This window comes from Herpailurus yagouaroundi, unplaced genomic scaffold (genome assembly GCF_014898765.1).
Source record: "Herpailurus yagouaroundi ecotype Mexico unplaced genomic scaffold, PumYag 162553, whole genome shotgun sequence".
Taxonomy (NCBI): Eukaryota; Metazoa; Chordata; class Mammalia; order Carnivora; family Felidae; genus Herpailurus; species Herpailurus yagouaroundi.
The window spans coordinates 1-20,031 of NW_024423274.1; the positions used below are offsets into that span (position 1 = coordinate 1).

Sequence of the window (20,031 nt, forward strand, 5' to 3'; positions counted from 1 at the left end):
CACATCTCCTCAATTCAGACTAGATACTTTCTTTCTTTTTTTTTTTTTAATATAATTTATTGTCAAATTGGCTAACATGCAGTGTGTAAAGTGTGCTCTTGGTTTTTGGGGTAGATTCCCGTGGTTCATCGCTTACATACAACACCCAGTGCTCATCCCAACAAGTGCCCTCCTCAATGCCCATCACCCACTTTCCCCTCTCCCCTACCCGCCATCTATGCTCATTTTGTTCTCTGTATTTAAAAGCGTCTTATGGTTTGCCTCCCTCTCTGTAACTTTTTTCCCCCTACCCTTCCCCCATGGTCTTCTGTTAAGTTCCCAGACTAAATACTTTCCAGGTGCTCAGTGGGAACAGCACAGATCTAGACAAGGGCTGGCAAACTATGGCCCACCCCCCAAATCTGTCCTGCGGCCTAGTTTTGTATGACACTTGAACAGAAAATGGCTTTTACATTTTTAAATGATTGAAAAAAAAATCAAAAGAATACTATTTCATTACACATAAAATCTATGAATTTCAAAGTTAGTGTCTGTAAGTAAAGTTTTTAATTGTCAATAAAAAGTGGAGCTACATTTCATCTGATTTTTTTGTTTTTGTTTTTGTTTTTTTTTTTTCTTTTTTAAGTAATCTCTGTGCCCAAGGTGGGGCTCGAACTCACCGTCCCAGATCAAGAGTCTCATGTTCTACAGACTGAGCCAGCCAGACATCCCTGTTTCATCTCTTCTTATCATGTACTCACGCACATAATAGCATGCCTCTTGGCCCACAAAGCAGACAATACAGTATTTACTATATGATCCTGTACAAGTAATATTTGCCCAGCTCTGTTCTACACCATTCTCCTGCCCCTTAAACTCCAATAGAGGAGGGCCCGATTTGGCTTTGGAATCATATCCCGTCTCCCACCCAGCGTCCCAACTCTGGAATTCAAAACAAGTCATTTTCCCTTGGGGGCCTCAATATTCACTTGAAAATCGGGCCAGCACTCAAATGAATGTAAAGAGTGAAAACCGAGGGCCGGCCATATAGCTGGTGACTCTTCACTCGTTTCCAGTCTCGGTCTCAAGTTTCCAGCCTTCACTCCTCCGCCTGTAACACCTGCCCACAGGGCCCCCTTCACCTGACTCAGTACCTCCCGCAGGTGATGCCCCACCTGTCGCCTTCTCCCAGCATCCATCTCCGCCTCCGTTGGCCGGAGCCCCACCTCAGTGGCTTCTGGATCACTCTGGCAGTGCAATCCTCCAACTGCTTGAAATAGCGTCCCACACCCTCATCAAACCCAGTTCCCGGCGAGGGGACACCCGCAGCCCCAGGAACGCCCTCGGCTCACAGCTCCGACTCTCCTCTGCTCGGCCCTCACACTTCCGGCACGCCCACTGCGTGCTCTGGGCATGCGCGCGGCTCAGATGCCTCCAGGGAGCGACCAGCCCCTGCTCCCGCCGGACCAGTTTCACACTCTCCCCCCGGTGTCCCAACAGATACTTCCAACTGGCCTACCGAGGCGTGGGCCAGATTTGCAGGACCATGTCCTTCTTTTCCCTTGGCACCTCATCAATCCCGACACTAATATCTTAGTCCTGCCTCCTCCAGACACCGTCGCCGACCTCAGCCAGTCCTTTGGCAGGCTTCTGCCTTACCAGAACCAACTCCGGTCATCATCTCCTCCAGGCCAGGGTCAGGCTGGTCACCTATTTATGTTGGTCTAGTCTAGGCTGTTGAGCCTGGCCCACCCGTTTTCCTGTCTCGTCCTGCCAGTAAATCTTTTCCTCCTGGGGAAGCGTTCCTTCTAAAACGGCCCCTCCCTTTGGCTGCCGGGTCAGAACTATTTCCAGCAAGGATGAATGATATCCCAGAACTGATCTTGTTGCCCACAAATACTTTTGTCCCCAGTGAACGTTCCTCCATTTTGACAGAAAAGTGAGAACTAGACTCGCATTGGGACTTCGAACCCCGACCCAGGTTGGGAGAGCATTTCTCATACCAGTCACCAAATTTTCCTTCTAAGTTCCAGACAATTCTGTTTCTTTTTTCCTCTCCCCACATTCTAATCCACATATAATTGACATGCCATAAAATCCACCTGGTTAAAACGTGCAATTCAACGGTTTTAGTATATTCCCAGAGTTGGGCAATGGGTCACCACAATCTAAGCTTAGAACATTCACCTGACCTAAAAAGAAACCCCTTACCCATTAGCAGCCATTCCTATCCACCCCCTCAGCTCCTGCAACCACTAATCTGCTGTCTCTCCAGATTGTTGTATTCTGGACATTTTTAAATAATTTTTAATGTTTTATTATTATTATTTTTTTTTTTTTTTTTTGAGAGAGAGACAGAGCATGAGCAGGGGAAGGGCAGAGAGACAGGGAGACACAGAATCAGACCAGGCTCCAGAATCCAAGCTGTCAGCACAGATCCGGACACGGGGCTCGAACCCACAAATCGTGAGATCATGACCTGAGCCGAAGTCAGATGCTTAACTGCTTGAGCCACGCAGGTACCCCTGGACTTTTTTTATAAATGGAATCATATAATATGGGGCTTTTTGTATCTGGCTTCTTAGCATGTTTTCAAGATTCACCCATGTTTTAGCACAAGATACTGCCTATATACAAGAGACTCACCAATCTATCTCCCCAGTCTGGCCCTTTCTCATGAGCTCCAGATGCACAGGTCCCAGTCCTATGGCCACCTCCACACCTCCACTTGGAGGTCATCTCAGGCGTCAGCCTTGACATGACCAATACAAGAAAACCACAGACTGAGCTCAGTTATGAATACTGATGCAAGAATGCTAGTAAGTATAAGCAAGTACAATCCAACAGCATATTAATAATTTTAAATATTTAAATTTTTTTAACGTTTATTTATTTTTGAGACAGAGAGAGACAGAGCATGAATGGGTGAGGGTCAGAGAGAGGGAGACACAGAATATGAAACAGGCTCCAGGCTCTGAGCTGTCAGCACAGAGCCTGACGCGAGGCTCAAACTCACGGACCGTGAGATCATGACCTGAGCCGAAGTTGGCTGCTTAACCAACTGAGCCACCCAGGCACCCCAGTAATTTTAAATATTCAAAATAATTTTTTAAGTAATCTCTACACCCAATATGGGGTTTGAACTCATGACCGCCAGATCAAGAGTTGCATACTCCACCGACTGAACCAGTCAGGCGCTCCTAATAATAACTTGAAATCATAACCAAGCAAGACTTATTCCAGAAAGGCAAGGATGGTTTAATATTAGGAACTCCATTGGGGACACCTGGGTGGCTAAGTCAGTTGAGCATCTGACTTCAGCTCAGGTCATGATCTCACAGTTTGTGGGTTCGAGCTCCGCATCAGGCTGTCTGCTATCAATGTGGATCTTCTTCTCCCTCTCTCTGCCCACTCCCCACTCATGCTCTCTTTCTCCAAAATAAATAAACATTAAAAAAAAACACTTTAATATTTAAGAATGCCATTAATATAACGATAATATTAATAGGAAAAATGAGGGGGAAAAAGTCTTATCACTACAGTAAAACCTTGGTTTTCAAGCATAATTCATTCTGGAAACATGCTTGTAATCTAAAACACTTGTATCTCGAAGTGAATTTCCCCATAAGAAATAATGGAAACTCAGATGATTCATTCCACAACTCAAAAATATTCATATGAAAATGATTACAGTACTGTAATATAATGCAAAATAATCAAGAAAATACAAAATATAAAGAAAAATAAACGAACCTGCACTTACCTTTGAAAACCTTTGTGGCTGATGTGAGGGAGACAAGAGAGAGGAGGGTTATTGTGTAGGACGACTTTCACTAACGGAGTCACTGCTTTTGGTACTGCCATCTAGCCACCTTATTTCTTCTTTCTCCTTTAATATTGTGCAAATGGTCAATGTAGACTTCTTATAAAATCTCGCAATTTCTGCCACTCTCATACCTCATTTGCATACCTCGATTTTCTTCTTAACTTCCACCGGAATCATCTCCTTCTTACCGCCTTCCTTTTCAATCTTTTCCTGCATGGGGCCATTGTATACACTCTCACGGATGTTGGCCACAGTAAAGTATTAATAAACTCTTGTCATATACTGTATTCACTGTAACTGGCAATAAGGCAGCAGAGGAAACGGCCTCTGTCTGCAGGCAGCCTGACCTAGAATGAAGCAAAGCATTCCTAAGCTTACTCTTGTATGGAAAAGCAAAGGACTGTCCATAGGTGCTTTGAAGTGACAAAAAATACACTTGTGCTAGTTGTGGGCACCTTCCAACATTCTGAAAAATCACTGATTTCTGGAGCATCTGGTTGGCACAGTTGGTTGGGCATCCGACTTCGGGTCAGGTCATGGTCTCACAGTTGGTAGGTTCGAGCCCCATGTCAAGCTCTGTGCAGACAACTCAGAGCCTGGAGCCTGCTTAGGACTCTGTGTTTCCCTCTCTCTCTCCCTCCCTGACCCAGGTGCGTGCATGAGTGCTCTCTCTCTCTCTCTCTCTCTCTCAAAAATAAACATGAAAAAAAATTTTTTTAATTTTTTTTTAATGTTTATTTATTTTTGAGACAGAGAGAGACAGAGCACAGCCGCTTAACCGACTGAGCCACCCAGGCGCCCCAAAAAAATTTTTTTAAAAAGTAAAAAAAATAGGGGCGCCTGGGTGGCTCAGTCAGTTGGGCATCCGACTTCGGCTCAGGTCATGGTCTCACACTCCGTGAGTTAGAGCCCCGCATCGGGCTCTGTGCTGACAGCTCAGAGCCTGGAGCCTGCTTCAGATTCTGTGTCTCCCTCTCTCTGACCCTCCCTCATTCATGCTCTGTCTTTCTCTGTCTCAAAAATAAATAAACATTAAAAAAATTTTTTTAATTAAAAATAAATAAATAAATAAAACCACTGACTTCTGTCAAACACTGTGGCCTGAGACCGAGCATCCGAGTATGGGAGACAATCATCCACAATTCCACAGCCAGAGAGAAAAACCACTGGCTCAGTTGTGCTTATGTGACATTTGGCATCACATACGACTCATATTGCAAAACACTGCTTGTTTATTAAGTTAAAATGTATTAGAAATGTTTGCTAGTCTTGCTGAACACTCACAGAACAAGTTACTCACCATCCAAGGTTTTACCATATGAATGAACAGGGTATTTGATACATTTCAACATATATTTTTATTTAAGCCATTCCTGACAAAATGGAATAAGATAAACGCTTTTAAAAAACAACTGAAATGTCGTCTTCCTGAAGCCTTCTTACTTTGATTAAAGTAAGAAACAGTACCTTCTTACATTTATTCTTTAACTTTTCTGGAGGAACAACTAACACAATTGGACAAGAGAAAGAGATTCGAGGTGTAAAAGAGGAAAAGAGTAGGTAAAATCATCACCATTTGCAGATCACATGATTATATACTTGGAAGCCCCAAAGAGGATTAGCCAAAACATTATTCTAAATAAACAATAAGAGAATTCAGCAAGGTGGCTTTTATGTATGCCAACAATAATCAGAAAATAAAGGAAGAAAGGACATAAAACTCCTAGGAATACACTTAATACTCAAGATAAAGATGAAGCAAATAGTAAACGCTGAGCACACAAAACATGTGAGGAAATGGAAAGGCCTTTTGTGTTCCTGAATAAGATTCAAGATCACGAAGATGTCCAACCTCCCCTAGACATCTGATAAACTAATTTAAGGCTATCTATCCTAATAGAAACACCAACAATTTCATAAGAACAGTCTCCTATTGAAAAAAGCAAGATGCGGGTGCCTGGGCGGCTCAGTCAATTAAGCGTCCAACTCTTAGTTTCCACTCAGGTCATGATCTCATGGTTTGTGAGTTCGAGGCCTGCATCAGACTCTGTGCTGACAGTGCAGAGCCTGCTTAGGATTCTCTCTTTTTCCCCTCTCTCTCTGCTCCTCCCCTGCTCGCGTGGGCTCTCTCTCTCTCTCAGAATAAATAAACTGGAAAAAAAAAGGAAAGAAATACTTTCTAATACTTTCCTGATCCTCTCAACAATCTGACAGGGCCTTTTTCTCTGCCAGCCTTTCCTGCCCTCCACCGGTTTTTAATTCAGTGAATGTATCCAGAAACCTGACAGGTTCATTTTCTTTTTTCCTTTATGTTTATTTATTTTTGAGAGAGAGAGGGGCAGAGAGCGAGGGAGACAGAATCCGAAGCAGGCTCCAGGCTCTGAGCTGTCAGCACCCGAGCTGAAGTCCGATGCTTAACCCAGTGAGCCACCCAGGCGCCCCACGTGTTTGTTTTCTACCTCGTGCCTGAAAACAGCATCCATTTCTTCTCTCACGTGTCAGAAGTGTCACAGGACGGCGCAGTGGGCTTCTCTGCTCAGTGCTTTACAGGAGGCTGAGTCAAAGTCTCTACCCGCTGTGATCTCACCTGGCACTCAGGGCGGGTGGTCCTCTTCCAAGCTCATTCTGGTTGTTGGCTGGACTCAGTTCCTGCAGGGAACTTGCAGGACTGGGGTCCCCCTTCCTGTCAGCCGAGGTCGCTCCAGGCTCCCTGCAGCTGCTGTTCAGTCCTTGCACAAGGCTCCCATCTTCACAGCAGTTTCTAATCTCCCCGAGGGCCCAGCTGCCACCAGCCAGGGAAGTGCTCTGCCTTCAGGGACTCAGCAGTTATATGCTGGGCCAGCCTGGATAATCCAGGGCAGTAGGTGGTGCCAACTCACAGACTCACAGGAGTGACAGCCCGGTGGACCCACAGATTCTGGGAATTAGGGCAGGACCTCTCTGGGGGCCCAGTTTAGAAATTCTGCCTACCCCACCTGTCCTCTTCCCCACCTGCACCCCCCAGTCTCAAAGTCCTGCTTACCTCCTACATATTGGTCATACCCATTCCCTGAGCTCCGATCTCTTGGCCACCACCATCCTGGGCTCCTCTCACGGGTCAACTGGGCCGCTGAAGTGGGTCCCATGCTGCCCTCATCTTTCTTTCCCCTTCCCCAGGCTCCACTGCCCACTCCCCTCTTTTCCCATGGTAGCCAAATGATCTTACAAATGCACAAAGCTAACTGGCCTACTCCCCAATTTATTTATTTCTTTTTAAAAAAATTAATGTTTATTTATTTTTGAGAGAGAGAGAATAAGCAGGGGAGGGGCAGAGAGAGAGAGGGGGACAGAGGATCTGAAGCAGGCTCCATGCTGACAGCAGAGAGCCTAGTGCAGGGCTCAAAATCACGAACTGTGAGAGTGAGATTACGACCTGAGCCGAAGTCAGCTGCTTAACCGACTGAGCCACCCAGGTCCCCCTTATTTTATTTCTTTTTTCTTTTCTTTCTTTAAAAAGTTTATTTATTTGTTTCTAAGCATTTTTGTGGGGTTTTTTGTAATCTCTACACCCTGCACGGGGCTCAAACTCACAACCCTGGGGTCAAGAGTCGCATGCTCTTCCCACTCAGCCAGCCGGGCGCACTTACTCCCCAATTTAAACTCCTGCAGTGCCCCCCAGTAAGCTCAAGACCTAAACAAAACTCCACAAAGTTCATTCGCTCCAATGTTTTCTGGGCATTGACTCCTTGGGGGATATGGAGATCCACTGACAGTCTCTGCCCTTCTGGGGTTTTCTGTGTTGTAGCCTGGTAGATCCCCAACAATGAGCATGGCCGCCATGAGCACTGAGGGTGGCCGACCTGGTGGGTCCTGCCACCTAGCGTCCTCAACGCTGCCCTCGCCCTCTGCTCCAGGCATGGCCAGCGCCCATCCCCCCACCAATCCAGCGACTCTCAGCAGGAAGCAGCTTCTCCCAGGTTCCAGCTCCATCTTCTCCTGGCTGACCGGAACCTCTGGAGGAGAGAAAGACTTTCTCCCTGTAGTTCACCATCGCTCCCTCCAATGCCTAGCACAGAATTTGGCACATTCCAGGTGCTCAGTACGTCTTTTGGAATGAATGGGAAGTCCAGTACAGCGACCCCAAACCTCACGTTCCCTCTACTCTTGATGGTTTGTCAACTGTGCTGACACTGCCGGCTGCAAAAACTCCGGCTGCTCAGACTTCTAGCCCATGGGTGCCCACACTGGCGCCCTCTGCCCTGGCCTTAGCTGTACACTGCAGCTGGAGCCCAGGATGGGACTGTTTGGGGATGAGCTATTTAAGGAACATGGCACGAGGTCTGGCAGGCATGCTAATGTTGACTCCAGGAGGCCGTGGAAAAGGAGCACAGGAACAGAATATGTGCCCACGGAGCTTGCGGATCCTATGAAACAGTGGGAGGCAGCACAGTGCCATGCAAAGGGGGCAGCTTTGGTACACACACACACACACACACACACACACACACACACACACACCGCTTAACACCCCATCAAGCTTTACCAAAACAGGAGGGGAAAAGAGAAAAGAGAGAAGATGAGAAATTTTGAGAGCATGCAAAGCCAAGGGCAGAGGGTAACAGATGAAGCACGTGGTGAGAAACGCAGCCAGGCAGAGGCCGAGGGGGACCACAGAGGACAGCAGCCCTGCATGACACCCACAGGCACCAGGAGGGTGGAAGTGAGAGTCAGAACTGAAACAGGACAACACCCCCTCCCCCCAACCCACCTCTTCCTCCAAGCAGCTTCAGACCAAAATACCCATCTGGGAAAAGCACACTTTTTTTTTTCTTAAAGATTTACTTATTTTTGAGAGAGAGAGAGCGCATGTGAGGAAACGGCAGAGAGAGAGGGGGCACAGAAGATCCGAAGCGGGCTCTGTGCTGACAGCAGCAAGCCCGATGTGGAGCTCTAACTCAACAACCATGAGATTTCGGCCTGAGCTGAAGTTGGATGCTCAACCGGCTGAGCCACCCAGGCGCCCCAAGAGAAAAGCACACTTCAGACTCTTGTTGGTGGCCCGGAATAGAACCTGCTTCAGGCTGATTAGGGCTCAGGGGCTGAGGGTGGACTCAGCAGCCACCCCTTCCCCACCACCAGTGAGAGCCACGGCCCACAGCCCAGGGCTGCCCACCCCTGCACAAGCACCCAACCAGAACGCATAGGGGCTTATGGAATTGCCTCGGCTTCCCATCTGCGAAATGTCTGGATTAGGTGGTCCCCAGGGTCCCTTTGGTTTCCCAAAGTCCAGATCTCCCTTCTAATTATATCCCCGCCAGAAATCAGAGCCACATGTCACTGCCTGCCCCAGGTCACTGGCTGCGAAAGTGGGAGAGTCAGTGCTGAAGCCCTATGTCAGAAGCTGCCTAGTGACTCGAGCCTCTCCAGGCCCAGCCCTCCAGTCCCATCACTACCTCAACCCAGCCAGATGGCCCATGGGGCTGGGGGCTGGGGGCTGTCTCAACCTCACCTGATCCCTCGGCTGCACATGGACCTCCAGCGCATGCCCCGCTAAGGCATAAGCCCCCAGTGCTGGGCTCAGTTGTGTCCCCGAAAAGATCTATTCAAGTCTTAACCCCTGGTACTTGTACACATGATCTCATTTAGAAATAGGGTCTTTGCAGATGCAATCAAGGTAAGATGAGATCATTAGTGGGTCCTGATCCAAGGACCGGTGCCTTTCTCAGAAGAGGAAAATATTGGGGCACTGGCGTGGCTCAGTCAGTTCAGCACCAACTTCAGCTCGGGTCATGATCTCAAGGTTTGTGGGTTCGAGCCCCACATCGGGCTCTGTGCTGACAGCTCAGAGCCTGGAACCTGCTTCGGATTCTGTGTCTCCCTCTCTCTCTGCCCCTCCCCCACTCCCACTCTGTCTAGGTCTCTCTCTCTCTCTCAAAAATAAAATGAACATAAAAATTTTTTTAAAAAGAAGAGGAAAATATCGTGTCAACACAGGTGCACAGAAGGAAAGGCATGTGAGGACGGAGGGAGGGATGGGAGTGATGTGCCTACAAGCCAAGGAACACCAGGGACTGGGGGCCATTCCAGAAGTTAGGAGAAAAGCATGGAATAGATGTTCCCCTGGAATCTTCAGAGAAAACATGCCCCTGCTGATACTTTGATTTCAGATTTCTAATCTCTAGAATTGTGAGACCACAAAGTTGTGCTGTTTTCAGCCACCCAGTTTGTGGTATTTTATTAGGGCAGCCCTAGGAAACTAATACATCCAGTCAGTTCCCAGTCTCTGCTGGTTGAACAAATGAGTACATCCCACTCCCAGCCACTCCCCCCAGCCCCACCCCCTGCTTGCAATCTGTCATCAAGAGAGAAAGGAGAGGGGTACCTGGATGGCTCAGTCCATTGAGCTTGAGTGTCCAAATCTTGATTTCAGCTCAGGTTGTTGCATCCACACGACTTCTGAAACAGAATGCTACGGGCACCAGTGACAGTCACAACAAAGTTTATTACAATGAGAGGCAAGGCGGACCGATCGGGACCAACACTCTTGGTAAGAGTGCAGCCTCGAACAGCGGGGGGTACAGAGTTTTTATAGCCGATCACATTGTTTTATCATCACCTGGGAACAGAACAAAGAAACAGTTTCCAGATGAGTTAGAAACAGTTTCCAGATGCGTTAGAAACAGTTGCCTAATGAGGTGTTTATTTTAGACTTTCTGCCTCTAAGTTGCAACTAGTGGATCTCCTTGACCCTGCCTCTGATGCTCTTTTCTTTGAACTTTTGTTTCCTTAATTGGTGAAGCCTAATTTACAAGAGTATAAGGCCAAGAGTAAAGCAAGACTGTTATCTCTTCACCTTCAGTGTCAACACAAAGCTGTTATTTTTCAAGCTAAGTGTTAAGCCCTATTACTACAATTTAACCCTTACAAGGTCATGATCCCAGGGTCATGGAATCGAGCCCCGTGGCGGGCTCCAAGCTAAGTGTGGAGCTTTCTTAGGATTCTCTCTCTCTCTCTCTCTGCCCCTCTCCCCTGCTCACAAGCTTGCTCTTTCTCTCTCTCAAAAAATAAAAAATTTTTAAAAAGAGAGAGAGAAAGAAGAAAAGAAGCACGCCCACCTCTCACATTGGAGAGGTTCAGGGCAAGAGTACAAATGGAGCTCTCGATCCCCCCTCTTCTATTCCTACCCACGCCTCTCTGTTCTGACAGTGAGGGACCCACTTGCACATGTGTGGACGCCCCAAGCCAAATGTTCACACTCTGTCCACAACCTACCGACCCACACCTTGGCCGCCCTTCAGACCTACAGGGATGGCCTTCCCTCTGAAGAGCAGACTGGGGGAGAGGGCTACGCAGGCCCTGCTAATGGACTCCGCACCAACTGAGCATAGAATTCCTGTACCTGGAGGGTTGGGGGTGGGGAACCGACCTCCAGGCCTCGGGCTCCCAGATTCTTCACCCCTCACCCGGGCCCTCTAAAGCTCAGGCCCCGGGAGGGAACCTTCATGCCACCAGCAGCAGAAGGGCAGCCTGGGGGCTTTCCTGGCAGGATCTCCTTCAATCCTCATCTGATTTGAAAGACCAAAAAAACAGGAACTCCTAAAGTTAAACAATTTGCCCAGGGGGTAAAAAGCTGATAAAACCTTATGGCTGGGATTCAAATCCTGACCTGTTTGACTCTCAGACCCCTCCTCTCTCCAGGTATCCTGTCTCTCCCTAGGATTGGTTTAGATCAGTAAACTGATCTAAAAAGTGGTTCAAAAACAAAAACAAGCTAACAAACACTATAGCCATCAAAGCAGTTTACTACTGCCCAAATACATATAAGCATCTAGAATATGACAGAGGCATTTTATTTTATTAAGGTTGTTTGTTTATTTATTTATTTATTTATTCATTCATTCATTCATTCATTCATTCATTTGGAGAGAGAGAGGCAGCACAAGCAGGGGAGGGGCAGAGAGAGAGGGAGGGAAAGAGAATCCTAAGCAGGCTCTGCTCCATGCCAGTGCAGAGCCAGACTTGGGGCTCGAACCCACAAAACTGTGAGATCATGAACTGAGGCAAAACCAAGAGTCGGATGCTCAACTGACTGAGCCACCTAGGTGCTCCCCAACAGAGGTATTTTATTTTTTAATGTTTGTTTATTTTTGAGAGAGAGACAGAGTACAAGTGTGGTAGGGGCAGAGAGAGGGAGACACAGAATCTAAAGCAGATTCCAGGCTCTGAGCTGTCAGCACAGAGCCTGACATGGCGCTCGAACTCACAAACCATGAGATCATGACCTGAGGCGGTCAGACACTTAATTAAGCCACTCAAACACTCCTCAAAAAATTTTTAAGGTTTATTTATTTTTGGGTATTTTAAGTGAATGCATGGCTCAATAAAGAATTCAATAAATGACAGAAGGACAATGGCTTAGCCAGCTGGAAGAAAGTCAAGCTGGAGCCCAGCCTTGCTCCTAACACTCACATTAAACCTGATGGATCAAACATTTTCATACAAACTGTGAAACCACAAAAGCACTAGGACATTTGCCTTAAAGTACTAAAAGCTCTTCTACAGCGGGAAGAGATCACCATATAGAAAAACTGGACAAGAATAGAACATAAATGAGCTGTAAAAACATGAAATATAGAGGCACCTGGCTGAATCAGTTGGCAGAGTGTGCGACTCTTGATCTTGGGGTTGTGGGTTCAAGCCCCACGTTGGGTGTCTGACATTACCTGAAAATAAAATCTTTAAAAAAATAATATCTAACTTCCCCAAGAACTAAATCAATGTAAATGAAAACAAGATACTATTTGTCCCTACTGGATCATCACCAACTTTCTTCCCTCTAAAAAAAAGTTGCTAGGGGCGCCTGGGTGGCGCAGTCGGTTAAGCGTCCGACTTCAGCCAGGTCACGATCTCGCGGTCCGTGAGTTCGAGCCCCGCGTCAGGCTTGGGCTGATGGCTCGGAGCCTGGAGCCTGTTTCCGATTCTGTGTCTCCCTCTCTCTCTGCCCCTCCCCCATTCATGCTCTGTCTCTCTCTGTCCCAAAAATAAATAAATAAACGTTGAAAAAAAAATTAAAAAAAAAAAAAAGTTGCTAAAAGGGGCTCCTGGGTGGCTCAGTCAGTTAAGCAGCCAACTTGGGTTCAGGTCATGATCTAGTGGCTCATGAGATCAAGTTCCGCATGGGGCTCTGTGCTGACAGCTCAGAATCTGGAGCCTGCTTCAGATTCTGTCTCCCTCTCTCTCTGCCCCTTCCCCGCTCACGCTCTCTTTCTCAAAAATAAACAAACATAAACAAAGAAAAAGTCGCTAAAGCCCAGTCTTGGCAAGTGTTGGTGAGACGCTATTCAGAACAATTGTAAATTGTACCTCTTTTTTTTTTTTTTTTAACAGGGCAGGATAAACACCTTTTATTACCTGACTTTCCAGGCTTTGATTTTCCTCAGATAGAACTCGAGCTCCTTGCCCTCCAGCACATAGCCATCTGCTTGGCCACACTGGCCTGGTCTTGAAGTGATGCATGCAAGAAGCTTGCCCTGCTGGAACTGCTCCTCCAGAAGACTGGTTTTAATTTTTTTTAAGTTTATTTATTCTTGAGAGAGAGAGAGAGAGAGAGAGAGAGAGAATGAGCAGGGGAGGGGCAGAGAGAGGGAGACACAGAATCCAAAGCAGACTCCAGGCTCCGAGCCATCACTTGAATCCACGAACTGCGAGATCATGACCTGAGCCGAAGTCAAATGCTCAACCAGCTGAGGCACCCAGGTGCCCCAATAAATTGTACCTCTTTAGAGGATCACCTGATAATACTGCAGATATCAAAATTATAAATGTTAGGAATTTATCCTGGATAGACTCACAAAAGTAGCAAAGATAGAATATTCATTGCAAACTTACTCAAAATAGTAAAAACACTAAAAACAAACTAAAATCCATTAGCAGGGGCTACTTAAATAAACTATGGAAACCCGCACAATGCAATGTGCTGAAGATCTTAGAAGAATTAAGATTTATCTCTATGGTAGAAATAGAAACATTTCCCATGATATGTTGATAAGGGGAAATAAATTGCCAGAACAGTACATTATATTATTTTTTAAATAGAATTCATTTTATTATGAAATTTTTTAAAAATTTTCAGACTTTGGGGGCGCCTGGGTGGCGCAGTCGGTTAAGCGTCCGACTTCAGCCAGGTCACGATCTCGCGGTCCGTGAGTTCGAGCCCCGCGTCAGGCTCTGGGCTGATGGCTCGGAGCCTGGAGCCTGTTTCCGATTCTGTGTCTCCCACTCTCTCTGCCCCTCCCCCATTCATGCTCTGTCTCTCTCTGTCCCAAAAATAAAAATAAAACATTGAAAAAAAAAATTTTTCAGACTTTATTTTTAAGTAATCTCTACACCCAACATGCGGCTCAAACCCACAACCCCAACATCAAGAGTTTCATGCTCCACGACTGAAATAGCCAGGTACCCTTTTATTTATTTATTTATTTATTTATTTAATTTATTTATTTTTTTTTTTTCGAAGTAAACTCTATATCCAACACAGGGCTCAAACTCACAACCCTTAGATCAAAAGTCCTATGTTCTACTGACTGAGCCAGCCAGGTGCCTCCATTTTCTATTATTTAATGTATGTAAACAAACATAGGTACGCATATATACCCAAAAAACTTAACAGTGAATACTTGGGGCGCCTAGGTGGCTCCATCGGTTAAGCTACCCATCTTTGATTTTGGCTCAGGTCATGGTCTCACAGTTCGTGAATTCGAGCCCCAATTCAGGCTCTGCACTGGTAGTGTGAAGACTGTTTAGGATCCCTCCCTCTCTCCCTCTCTCTCTGCCCCTCTCCCACTCCTGCATGCGCATACTCTCTCTCTCAAAACAAATAAACTTTAAAAAACAAAAAAGAATGTGGGGAAATTGGAACCCTTGTACATTGATGCTAGGAATATAAAATGGTGCAGCCACTTTGGTGAACAGCTTGACAATTCCCCAAAAAGTTAAACATAGACCCAAGATTTCTAGTTCTAGGTGTATACCCATGAGGACTGAAGACATATGCCTACACGAAAACTTGCACATGATTGTTCATAGCAGCACTATTCACAACAGTCAAAAGGTAGAAAGGATCCAATCATCCATTGGCTGATAAATGGATAAAATGCAGAATACAATGGAATGTTAAGTGATAATATTCCTACATGCTGATACCTGCTACAACATGGATAAACCTAGAAAACATTATGCTAAGTGAAAGAAACCAGACACAAAACGTCACATGCTATATGATTCCATTTTGATGGAATGTCCAGAACAGGGAAATCTATAGGAACAGAAAGTAAATTAGGGGTTGCTTAGGGCTGGAGAGAATGAGGGGGTCAGAGGGTACAGGGGTTTTTATTGAGGGGATGTAAATGTCTTCAAATTGTGGTGATATCTGCACAACTCATTAAAATATACTAAAACCACTGATTTGTACACTTTAAATGGGCAAACTATATGGTACATAAATTTTATCACAATTAAAAAAAAATCATCCTCCCCATCTTTTCAAAAGATGGGACCTTAGACCATCTGGGTCCAACTTTCTCACTTTACAGACAAGGTGCTAAAGCCTCAAGAGAGGTTAAATGAATTGCCCAAGGTCACTTGTCCTTCAGACCCCTGATCTAACACCCATTAAGCTATTATGGTCTCATCCAGTCTATACTGCTTCAAGTGAGCTCAAATAGCCATTAGAACAAAATCAGTAAAGTCACACAAGCCACTTCAGATTTGGCACAGAGGTCTGAGCCTGGTTTTAAAAATACATGGTGTAGGGGGCACCTGGGTGGCTCAGTTAAGCATCCCACTCTTGGTCTCAGCTCAGGTCATGGTCTCACGGTTGGTGAGTTCAAGCCCCATATCGGGCTAACACTGCCAGCGCAGAGCCTGCTTGTGATTCTCTCTCTCTCTCTCTCTCTCTCTGCCCCTCTCCTGCTCACATGAGCTCATGCATGCTCATGTATACACACATACACTCTCAAAATAAAGAAATTTATATAAAAAATAAAAAAGAAATAAATAAAAATACATGACGTAGTTGTATGACAGAGAATGTATCACAGAGTCCAAGCAGAGTGTGGGCTTCCAGACAAGTGGACCTGGATTGAAATCCAGCTTTGTATGAGCTCGACCGAGCTATTTACCCTATGAGCCTCCATAAATTGTGCATAATAAAGGCATTCTTTGTGAGCAAGGGAGGAAATACTCCATGTAGTGTGCTGGGCACATAAATGTTCACTTCCTTCCTCCTGCCTTATGATCGTGGAGAGGCCTTCACAACTGAGACCTTGGTAAGGTCAATTAGGCACATTTACTCAGATTGGGTTTCCCGGGGATGAAATTCTCTGCTGGACAGAGTTCATCCTGCCGCATGCACACATCTAGCAGTGCCTCTTCCCCTCGTGACTCTGACACATTGTCATCAGTCCAACAAGGCTGAAAACATTCACAGGAACACCACTCAGAAGCTGGAATAGAAAAGCACCCTTCAGGGGCGCCTGGGTGGCTCAGTTGTCGGCTCAGTTGGTTAAGCATCCAACTTCAGTTCAGATCATGATCTCACGGTTGATGAGTTCAAGCCCCACATTGAGCTCTCTGCTGTCAGCACAGAGCCCACTTCGGATCAGACCCTCTGTCCCCTTCTCTCTCTGCCCCTTCCCTGCTTGCCCGTGTGCCCTCTGCTTTCTCTCTCTCAAAAATAAATATTAAAGAAAAGAAAAAAAAAAAAAAGCACCCTTTAGAGCCCTGCCAGTTATGTGTTCAGGAAGCCCACAGGGGGGCTCTCACAGTTTTAGGACGCACTTCCCTGGGACCGCCAAAACTGCTACTACAGGACCTATGGGGAGGGGGTGGGCTACGGGAGTGTAAGGGGGTATAGAGAGGTGTAGGGAGGTGTAAGGGAGTGTGGGGAGTGGTGGGAAATGGTACAGCAAAGTCCTAGGCAGGAAAGTAACTACCAGTGTCAAAGCTCTGGAAGGGGTTATCTTTTCTTGAGAATTCCAAAATGAAAACATCTTCTTGTTATGTTGTGCATACAAATTTTGTATACTTTCATGTTATTTTTTATTGCTTATATAATGTATTTTCATTGTTCAGTTGATAGACATTTCTATTTGTGAAAACTATTTGGGGTCTAAGCGTAGGATGGATTGCATCCTAATTTTTCTTATCTAAATGCTAAATGCTAAGTGAAGGGGCACCTGGGTGGCTCAGTTGTTAAGCTCAGGTCATGATCTGGTGGTGGTTCGTGGGTTTGGGCCCCATGTTGGGCTCACCGCTGCCAGCTCAGTGCCGTTCTGCCCCCCCCCCCCCCTTGCTCTCTCTCTCTCTCTCTCTCAAAAATAAATACGCATTAACAAAAAATAATAAAATTAAATAAAATTTTAAAATCTAAAAAAAAAAGCTAAATGTAAACAACCGACTCGTTTTTTATTGAATGACTTTGCACTTGGTCACAGGATTAAAAGTTCAATTTTTAAATTGGCTTAACTAAGCAGCGCTCCCACAGCCACCTGTATTCCGTTTTTGTTTTTGTTTTTTTCCCACCTGCATACTTTTAAGCTCCAACTACTGGGGCACCTGGCTGGCTGAGTCGGAAGAACGTGCGACTCCTGATCTCAGGGTTCTGAGTTCGAGCCCCATTTTCGATGTAGAGATTAACCCCCCCCCAAAATTAGATAAACTTTAAAAATTAAAAAAAAAAAAAAGTTCCACTTACTGGCCTATTCCGCCACCACAAAAATGTCAGGCCTACCATCGTAGGATTCAAGGCAAGTAATTTGTAGCAATGATCTAATTCATATCCATCCAGTGTTCCGGGACACGGTGGAAGAAATTGGAGATAAAAGATCCACCCTAGTCTGGGCCAGCTCGCCGCCCCAGCGTCACCGTCCACCAAAGCTCTACAGACACCTGCAGCGCGGGCGCCCACTAGCAGACCTCCCCCACCGCGCCCCGAAGGCTCAGCCCCAGGGTTCCCGGGGACGCTCACGTTCTCCTCCCCCTCTCCACTCGGGCATCTCCACGAGGCCGGGGGATTGTGCGGCACGCCTGGCAGCAGTAGGAACTGGGAGGAAAACAAAGGGGTCGGGGGCGCCGGTGGGAGTGGGTGGGGACTGCAGTTTTAGATGGGGTGGCAGGGGGCGTGGCAGGGGAACCTCTCCCGTGGGTAACATTTGAGCAGATCCCTGCGGGAAGACAGGCGCTCAGTGTGAGTGGGGCCACAAAGAGTGTGAGAAACTGTGTGAGAACGGAAGAGGCCCTTGGCAGCGTGAAGCTTTACCTCAACCTCGGCACCGGCGGCACTTCGCCCAGGACCATTTGACGATCCGATTCTACCGCGGTTTGGATTCACCATTCTTCCGCTCGGCCGCAGACCCCGCCCCTCAAGGAAGGGTCCAGTCCTGAGACCTGGTTTCGCCCCCGCAGGTACTGCCTCCTTCGCCGCTCCCAGTACCGGTGAGGCGGACTCTCAGACCAGCGGGAGCCAGTGCCCTAGTCACTTCCCGCCCTCGCCCGGCCCCTATCCGCTCCGCCCTCCGACCGAGACTCCGCCCCGTTTGGCCTGTATTTAAGGGTCTGAGTGTCAACGATTGGTCTGAGTCAGAGACTTCATTTCCCGATTGGCTGGGGTGTATGACAGGCTTACGCAGAACGGGGTGACCCGGAAGTGATTCCTGAGGCTCGGGCCGCGTGGATTCGCCTGCTGCGGGCTCGGTTGCAGCAGCTGCTACTGCGATGACCAAAATAAAGGCAGATCCAGACGGGCCGGAGGCTCAGGCGGAGGCTTGCCTCGGGGAGCGCACTTACCACGAGCTGCTAGTGAATCTGAACCCCATCGCGCAGCCCCTGGCTTCTCGCCGTCTCACGCGGAAGCTCTACAAATGCATCAAGAAAGGTGCTGCAGCCGCCGCGGTGGCCGGTGGTGGCGCGGGTGGTGGGCCGAGACCCCCACACTGATTCTTCTGTCGTTGCAGCTGTGAAGCAGAAGCAGATTCGGCGCGGGGTGAAGGAAGTTCAGAAATTTATCAACAAAGGCGAGAAAGGGTAAGGACCCCCCCCCCCCCGCCGCCGCTGGATTTTGCATTTCTGAACGATAACAGGTATCTCTACCAAGTAGGTGTTTGAGAAAAGTCGGCTGAAAGCGGGGGAGGGCGCTGGATGGTTCAGTCGGTTGAACCTCAGTTGGTAAGATTGAGTCTCACATCAGGCTCTGTGCTGACAGCGTGGAGCCTGCTTGTGATTTTCTCTCCCTCTAAACATAAAAAAAAAAAAAAAAAAAAAAAAAAAAAGTGATCGGATTCAGCCCCACATACGGAAAATAATCAGCAGCCCGTGACTTCCCTTCAATACAGCTAGTGGGTACATCACATCACTTACAAGAGCGCAAAAGTAACACCACTGGGAAAGTGAGTACTGGGGAAGTGAATGGTATAAGCCTACTCACTTAGGGTAGACACCAGCTTCATTCACTCATAGACTATTGTCTATATTCTTTTTCGGGCACTGTGCTATGGGGAGACTGTCTTTAATCAAATACACATAAAATTAAAAGTTCTGAGATAACTGAAGGAGTATACAGGGTGTAGTGAGAATGACTTCATTACTTTTTTGGCATCTGTCAGAATCTGAAACTTACTTATTCCCAGGATCTCCCACTCAGGTCAGACAGTAAGCTCTTTGAAAACAGGATAAAGCCTCTCGTTGCTTTATCCCTAGAAGTATATGGTACATTGTTGGTGCTCAAGAGATAAACAGTCCTGGGTTATTTGATGCCCAGTGGGAAGTCTGACCAAGAGGGCAGGGGTTCTGCCAGAAGGTACTGGGTGCCACAATAGGAGAGAGGATAGTGGAGGACAGAAGTATTACCTTCTCATGGGGCTTTGTAAGCTGTGGTAAGTTTAGTTTTCATGCTCAGCTTTGCAGGCCACTGAGGGTTAAAAGCCAGGGAGTGACAGAATTGTTTACCCTTAGGATTTTTCTGGCAACTCTGGAAAGGATCAGGGGCGCAAGAGTACACAAGGAAATTGAGATAGGAGACTGCTGTAGTCTAGAGGAGGTGGGGGTGATTTTGATGAGGTTAGTGGTGGCTGAGATAGAATTTAAGTGGATGGATCTGAGAGGACTTTCGGACATGCAATGAGGAGGTATGGATTCCAGCTGAAGAGGGAAGATCATGAGTTTTGTTTTAGACACATGACCTGCCTCATCCT

At 46.8% G+C, this 20,031-nt stretch overlaps 1 protein-coding gene and 1 long non-coding RNA gene across 2 annotated transcripts; one reads left to right on the forward strand and one right to left on the reverse strand.

Annotated features, from left to right (window-relative positions):
• Positions 1-10,266: 10,266 nt before the first annotated feature.
• LOC121026837 (uncharacterized) lies at positions 10,267-18,336 on the reverse strand. The gene is made up of 4 exons (XR_005788458.1): positions 18,102-18,336; positions 13,196-13,370; positions 11,184-11,349; positions 10,267-10,400 (listed from the first exon to the last, which is right to left on the reverse strand). It is a non-coding gene; the product is annotated as an uncharacterized LOC121026837 (long non-coding RNA).
• A 133-nt stretch (positions 18,337-18,469) lies between these two features.
• Positions 18,470-19,135, forward strand: LOC121026836 (H/ACA ribonucleoprotein complex subunit 2-like). Its single transcript, XM_040469655.1, has 2 exons — positions 18,470-18,716; positions 18,796-19,135. Exons 1-2 carry the CDS (start codon positions 18,557-18,559, stop codon positions 18,867-18,869), a joined length of 234 nt encoding a protein of 77 aa, XP_040325589.1. The 5' UTR covers positions 18,470-18,556; the 3' UTR covers positions 18,870-19,135.
• Positions 19,136-20,031: the final 896 nt, after the last annotated feature.